The sequence below is a fragment of the Sceloporus undulatus genome, chromosome 2, assembly GCF_019175285.1.
Source record: "Sceloporus undulatus isolate JIND9_A2432 ecotype Alabama chromosome 2, SceUnd_v1.1, whole genome shotgun sequence".
In the NCBI taxonomy this organism is placed as follows: Eukaryota; Metazoa; Chordata; class Lepidosauria; order Squamata; family Phrynosomatidae; genus Sceloporus; species Sceloporus undulatus.
In genome coordinates, this window is record NC_056523.1 from 146,718,711 (window position 1) to 146,726,575 (window position 7,865).

The 7,865-nt window shown below is 50.4% G+C and overlaps 1 protein-coding gene across 1 annotated transcript in view; it reads left to right on the forward strand.

Annotated features, from left to right (window-relative positions):
- RNF213 (ring finger protein 213) overlaps window positions 1-7,865 on the forward strand; it is a gene marked incomplete at its 3' end in the record, with an annotated part of 236,290 nt that overhangs the window by 135,298 nt on the left and 93,127 nt on the right. Inside the window, 1 exon segment of the mRNA XM_042447563.1 lies at window positions 7,021-7,168. Coding sequence (XP_042303497.1) covers window positions 7,021-7,168 — 148 coding nt within the window.

Sequence of the window (7,865 nt, forward strand, 5' to 3'; positions counted from 1 at the left end):
GAGGGCTCCGAGGGCGGCAGGGGGCCTCTGGGGGGCCCGCTGCCGCCCCTGGGGCCCTCCAGGAGCGCTCCAAGGGCGGCAGGGGGCCCTCCCCGCGGGGCTCCACGCGGCCCCACGCGGCCCTCCCCTCCTCCCCGCAGGGAAGAGCAGGAGGAGGAAGAGGGGGCAGCAGGAGGAGGAAGAGCAGGAGGAGGACGAAGAGAGAGGAAGAGAAGGTGGTGAGTGGCCAGAGGCCAGATGGGTTTTTTTGTTTTATTTTCAGTTATTTTTAATTGCTAACAAGTGTTCTTGGCTTGACAGTGATAGTGTGATGATGATGATGATGATGATGATGATGATGATGATGATGACGATGATATAAGCCAGCTTGAGAGGCATGGAGGCACTGTTTCTGAAGCCAAGAGAGTGTGACCTTGCAAAGTGTGTTTTGTGTGCTTTTAATGCTAACACGTCTCCCTTGCTTTGACAATGATAGTGTGATGATGATGATGATGCAGCTTGAGAAGTATGCAACTACTGTTTCAGAAGCCGAGAGAGTGTGACTTGCAAAGTGTGTTTTGTGTGCTTTTAATGCTAACAAGTCTCCCTTGATTTGACAATGATAGTGTGATGATGATGATGATGCAGCTTGAGAAGTATGCAACTACTGTTTCAGAAGCTGAGAGAGTGTGACTTGCAAAATGTGTTTTGTGTGCTTTTAATGCTAACAAGTCTCCCTTGCTTTGACAATGATAGTATGGTGGTGATAATGATGATGATGATGATGATGATGACAATGATAATGATATGAGTCAGCTTGAGAGGCATGCACGCACTGTTTCTGAAGCCAAGAGAGTGTAACTTTCCAAAGTGCCTTTTCTGTGTGTTTTTGGTTCTTTAATGGCAATATTGATATCAGAAAGCCTCTGGGGCAAGGCCAGTGTAAATTGCTGTGATTTTTACAAACCCATGCGCAGTGAAGAAAAACCAAAGTCCCTTAACCAAGTACACATTTCTGAGAAGTACACTTGGTCCAAGAACGGTGAAACCACCTTGACATGTTCAATATGCATAGCCATGTTAAACCATGCTAAGTGTTAAACCCAAGGGGTTTGATTATGGAATAAGCCTCTGAAATATGCAAGAGGCCATGTTAAGTAAAGCCATGTGAAATGCACAACTGTGCTGTTGTGTGTGTTTTGGAATGCAGATTGGGGGTGTTTGTCCAGAAAGGCACCGAGGAGGAGAGGGCGGGCACACGCCTCCTCCTCCTTGCAGGGCTTTGGTAGAGGCTCCGCCCCAGAGAGTGGCTCCGCCCCGGAGGGTGGCTCCGCCCCGGAGGGTGGAAGCTCCGCCCCCAGCATGCAGCCACGCCCCGGAGGTGGAAGCTCTACCTCCCGGCTTCGGCCCCCCGACTTGTCGGGGGGACACCAACCCGGCCCCCGGCTCCAAAAGGTTGCCTACCCCTGATTTAATGGGAAGGAAGGCTTTCACAGCCAGCATGCATAGTTTTTGAGGTTTTTTTTTGGGCTAGCAAGATGTCTGAGAAATGTTATTTGCACTGATAAGGAATTATCTTTAAAAATGCCAGCCGCAGCTGCTGGTCAGGAATAAACTCTTCTAGAGCATGGCCTTATAGCCTGAAAAACCCACAAAAAACTATTAATGATGATTGTTGGGAAAGAAGGAAGGAGTAGGGAAGTTGCCTAAAGCCAAGGTGAGCAGATAATCGTATGAATGGTGATGGGAGTATTGGAATGTAGTATGGAAACTAGAAAGGAGATGTGATGAACTAGCCAAGGGACCCCTCATAAGGGTGAGGGTTGGTGGGCAGGTAAAATAGTGTTATAATGTATGTAATGTGCCAGGAAACCATTGTCCCTATTCAAGGCACTATTGATGGACTGGAGTTTGTGGATATGCTCCAGTTCTTCTATTTCTCTTTCCAGTTTTCCTTTGTAGGTTTTTTGTTCAAGGACCACTATTCTGAGGTCCAAGATAGAATGCTTAGGAATATTTAAATGTGTTGCAACCTTTGTCTCTCCCCCCCCCCCATTCCTAATGTCCGATTTATGTCCACAAATGGACTTACATCGACATTAATGGATATAAATGGAAATTCCCTTCTGGGATTAAGAGGGTGGAAAATGATAACTTCCATTTTATGTTAACAACTAGATTCATGGGATCATGAGGAAGTAATGGTTTCATTGTGCTTTCTCCCTCTTTCCCCCCTCAAATTCCAGTCTTTGATGACCTTCAATCCATCTACCTTGGTAGATAGCTATATCTGGTGACATATAAATACACCACCCCTACTGCCTTCACTCTTTCCCTGGCTGTGATATATGCTGCTATCAGGAATGTCTGAAATAAGCCATCACACTTACATGTTTTGGGTAGCAGAATTATCATTGAACTATCTCTTATTCATATGTCCCTATTTCTTCTTCGTGGTCTCTGTGAATCATACAAATGGGTTTCACTGCGCCTGTGCAGTGCTGCTCGGAACCTACTGGAATCACTGGGCAAAGTTTACTTTGCAACATATAGAAACTTTTTGGCGGTAACTCCGTCCACCTGTTATAAGGCCCCTGCCTTCCCGCTCTTTTCCCCAGTTCCTTTTTTCCGCCGCGATAGCTGCTTCAGGGAACTTCGCTCTTGCTTGTCTAATTGGATCACTGGCTATTTGACCTCGGACCGTCTTGACCACTCTCATTGACCGCCTCCCCCACTGTACCTCAACCACGGACTGCTTTGACTTCGGCTTCGGTTTCCCCTGTGTCGTTCCGTCACGATGTCGCCTCCTTTCAAGAAGTGTGATGTCTGCGGAGGCAAACTCCCGGTACAAGACCCTCATTCTTTGTGTCTTCTCTGCCTCGGCGGTGACCACGACATGAAATCCTGCTCCCTCTGCAAGTCTATGACGTCGCAGGCGCGAAAGAACCGGGAGTTCCGCTTGACTTCAGCGATTGCCCAGGGTAAGGTCCAGGGGGAGACTTCTCGCCCGGCTTCGGTTCCTTCCCTCCCGGCTGCCGCTTCTCTCCCAAGGCCATGAGAGAGCCCTACAAGTGCTGCCTCTGCCCCTCCGGCTCTGGCGACCCCTGCTAAGGTGGACCGCGGCTCCCACAAGCCCAGTAGCACCGCCAAGTCGGCTCATGTGGTCAGCGGCCCAGATAGGTCCAGTACCACCACCAAACCCTCAAAGAGCCCCTTCAAACCGTCGGGGACTGAGGGTTCGACGGCTTCGGCGTCGACTGCTGGCTCCACCTCCAAGGTCGGGACCGACCTAGGGACCTCTGTTACATCCCATAAGCCTAAGCACTCTAAAAAGGCTAAGGGAGGAGACCACAGCACTTCGACGGCTACCGTGTCCAGCCCTTCTACCTCTGCTCCGGACCGTGCCACCTCATCGTCCGGGCCCTCTCGGGTAAGGGAACTCCAGGAGAACCCCTTCTTCCCCCCGGAGGCACCCAGACCCGCCAAGAAGGTCAAGCCTACGGAGCCCGCCTCCTCTGAGCCGCCCAAGAAGAAGTCGTGCAAGGAGTCCTCTAAGTCCTCCGATGGGCGCAAGGAACCGAAGAGTGCTGAACCCCGTACCCCACAGCATTCGGTACCAGCACCAGCCCTCCAGACTCCGACACCATTGCCGCAGGCTCCGTCTCAAGACTCTTCTCTCCACGGTGGCCACCCACATTCCGCCCCGACACTCTCCGGGCTCACCACCATCCAGTTTGCGGGTTCGGACGATGAGGAATCCATTCCCCGAGCCTGGCCCCACCCTGGCACTCCCTGAGTCCGGCCCCATGCCCAGTGGCTGTTCCATCTGGAGACGTCGGCCGAGATGACCTTGACGTCTTCTATGACTCTGAGGTGGACCGTTATTACATGGCAGTCCCACGAGGGATGGCACTGCGCAAGTTTGATTCCGATACCAAGTCGGATCTTGTGCCGGTACCGTCACCAGCCTCACCGGTCGGGCTAGTTGTCAACCAGGACAAATCCCATTTCACACCGACCACACAGGCCAAATTCATCGGGGCCATCATCGACTCCGAAAAATGCTCCGCCATTCTCCCTCCGGACCATTTCCAGGCGCTGACATCATCACTAAGACCTTCCATCACTCACAGAACGGTGAGGGCCAGGGACGTTCAAGTCGCCCTAGGCCACATGGCATCGACGACATTCGTCACGCCGTGGGCAAGACTCCGCCTTCGCCCTCTCCAGTCTTGGTTCCTCTCAGTCTTCCTCCCGACGGAAGATCCCCTGTCCAAGTGGCTCACGATACCGAGACCGGTAGCGGCTTCCCTGAGATGGTGGCTGGACGATCACAACGTCTGCATCGGGATGCCCTTCCATCAACCCCAGCCTCAATTGACTCTAACAACCGATGCCTCCCTGGAGGGCTGGGGCGCCCACCTGCTTGACTTGGTTGTCAAGGACAAATGGTCCCCCCAAGACAAGCTTCTCCACATCAATGCTCTGGAGATGCTGGCAGTCGAGAAGGCAATGAGGTCGTTCGAATTCGCTGTTGCAGGCAAGGTAGTCCTCTTGAGAACGGACAACACCACAGTGATGTATTACATCAACAAGCAGGGGGGCACCAAATCCAGGACCCTGCTCGACCTCACTGCACATCTGGAACTGGTGCATCCAGAGACAGGTGCTCCTCCAGGCAATTCATCTTCCCGGAGCGGACAACGAGCTGGCAGATCGCCTCAGCAGATCTCCATCGGTGTGCCACGAATGGAGGCTCCATCCCGAGACGGTCGACGACCTCTTTGATCGGTGGGAAACCCCCCAGATCGATCTCTTTGCGACCAGATGGAACAGCCACTGTCCCCAGTTCTGCTCCAGGAAGCGAATGGACGGATCCCTAGGAGACGCGTTCGCCTTCCTTTGGACGGGAGAGCTGCTATACGCTTTTCCTCCCTTCCCTCTCATCATCAGGGTGGTGTCCAAGATGACAGCGGACCGGTCTCACGCGATCCTGATCATCCCGTGGTGGCCGAGACAGCCGTGGTTCGCACCCCTCCTTCACCTCTCCAAGAGATGCTTCCTCCGCCTTGACTTCCATCCGGACCTGCTATCGATCCAGGACGGCCGGATTCTACACCCGGACATCGAGAACCTGCCGCTGGTGCCTGGAGAATCCAGCCCTAGCCTCACTGCCAGATGCGGTGAGGACGGTGATCCTGGCTGCGCAGAAGCCACCCACCCAGCGGTCCTATGCCCTGAAATGGAGGAAGTTTAGCCTCTTCCTTGATCGAAAGGGCTTGTCTCTTGTTCAAGTTTCCACTCCAGTGGTGCTGGAGTTTTTGATGGCACTCTTGGATGAGGGGTTGTGCCTCACTTCCATCAAGTGCTACCTCTCTGCCATTTGTTCCAGGTACCAGTTTGAGGGTAGGGCGTCCTTCTTTAGAGACCCCTTGGTGAAGGGGTTCCTGAAGGGATGTGCCAACCTGCACCCTCCTGTGTTGGTACCGGCCCCGGCTTGGAGCTTGGAGACGGTGCTGGCCGCACTCCAATCCAAGCCCTTTGAACCGATGGCCACAGCGGACTTAAGACTACTGACTTGGAAAACCGCTTTCCTTGTGGCCATCACCTCTGCCCGCCGTGCAGGCGAACTCTGTGCCTTGCGGAGGGACCAACCCTTCCTGAGGTTTCACAAGGACAAGGTGGTCCTCCGGACAGACATTACTTTCTTGCCCAAGGTTGTGTCTGCTTTCCACATGTGCCAGGACATTGTGTTGCCGACCCTCACTTCCAATCCGAGTTCGGATGCGGAGCGAAGCCTGCACTCTCTTGATGTCAGGAGAGCGCTGGCGTTTTACCTGGACAGAACTGCTGCCTCCAGTCGCTCCGAGAGACTTTTCCAATGCTACTCGGAACCGAAGAAGGGGTTGCCTGTGTCTGCGCAGAGGTTTTCCAAATGGGTGGCTGGTACCATCCACCTCTGCTATGAACTGTTGGGTAAACCTCTCCCTGGCAGGGTCCGGTCCCACTCCATGAGAGCAGTGTCGGCATCCTCTGCATTCCTGTCGGGCATTCCCTTGGAGGATGTCTGTAAGGCTGCTGTCTGGTCCCAGCCATTGACTTTCATAAAGCACTATAGGCTGGACACGAGGGCCATCTGAGACGCAGCTTTCGGGAGGGCTGTGTTGGTTTCAGGGTTGCATTGATTGCACTACTGATGGTGTGTGTTTTCTGCATTTATGTACATAATGTCACTGTTTTACATTCTGTTGAATGTTGATTTGCACAAATTCAATGGGACTGGTCTTGCATGACCTTTTGCTTCCTTCTCAGGTTTTGCAATGTTATTGCTATGTTTGGTTCATGCATGAACAAAAAGACTGACTCTTTTTATGGTTCAAGGTGTTTATTGTTGCAATAAATATACCCTTGGTTTACCATAACTTTGGTTTCAGGACACTCCCTCCGCCGCTTACCTAAGCTTGTCAGTCTAGACCCATTTGTATGATTCGCAGAGACCACGAAGAAGAAGGACAGGTTGCTTACCTGTAACAGTATTTCTTCGAGTGGTCATCTGCAAATACATACAAATCCCACCCGTCCATCCCCTCAGTGTCCTGCTCTTATTGGCTCTTTCCATCGCCTGCTTGGTGGAAAAATTGCGGAACTGGGGAAAAGAGCGGGAAGGCAGGGGCCTTATAACGGGTGGGCGGAGTTACCGCCAAAAAGTTTCAATATGTTGCAGAGTTAATTCTGCCCAGTGATTCCAGTAGGTTCCGAGCAGCACTGCGCAGGCGCAGTGAAACCCATTTGTATGTATTCGCAGATGACCACTCGAAGAAATACTGTTACAGGTAAGCAACCTGTCCATATCTGCTTTTCTCCAAGCAGGGGGAGGAATATGATTCTGTCTGTAAGAAGAATCTCATACCCTTGTTTCCTGATACTGGTTTCCACCCCACCCCACCCGAAAGGCTATAGGCGGAAAACATTTGTGCACGGGCTTTAGTCTTGTTACTTCAGATGCTAATACACTTTCTCTTTTCTATTGTGCTTGGAAAGACTGAAACCTTGGACACCACTGTCCTTCTAAGAAGCTGTGTGCAGAGTGCTGTGGGAATGCTAAGGGACCAAAACGAGAGTGTCAGTCGTAGCACTAAGAGAATTGAAATTCTCCTCAGTCTCCTGTCTGAAGAAGATGCCTTGAAAGGTAGGAATGATTAGAAGTATTTGGTCTTGTAAAAGAGAAGGTGTTTTGGTGCAAACATGAATTTACTGGGTTATCATATACTATTACAAGGGAAAACACTAAAAATATTTGGAAATATTTGCCTTGTGAATTTCTGAGATTTTAGGTACTACTTTTCTGACCATCTGCTTTGTGCTTCTAGTTGACTGGACACTGTAGGAAGTACAAACAGTAAATTCTTTGAGAGGTTCCAAAAGCATGTGGATAGACATTATTAGTAGACAGTGTTAGTCAGTGAACTTTCAAAAAGTTTTTAACAGTGTCCTCAGTATTAGCAGTCCACGGATAAGAGGGCTGGTCTTCTCATGTATCAATAACTGGTCAAAGAAAAGGAAGTAAGAGTAGGAGTAAATGGACTGTCCTCACATTGGAAGGATGAACTGTAATGGATTTCAGCTTCATTAATGTTGTAGGTTGAAGTGCGAGGTGGCCAAATTTGTGGATGATACAAAATGGTTCAGGAGAACAAAAATAAAAAGGTATTGTCAAGAGCTCAAAAAGAATCTCCAAACTGTGGGAATGGACAACATAATGGCAAATATGGCTCAGTGTAGAATGATGTATGTTGGGACAAAACAAAACAAAAGTTCACATATATGCTGAATAGGATAATAATAATAATAATAATAATAATAATAATAATAATAATAATAATAAT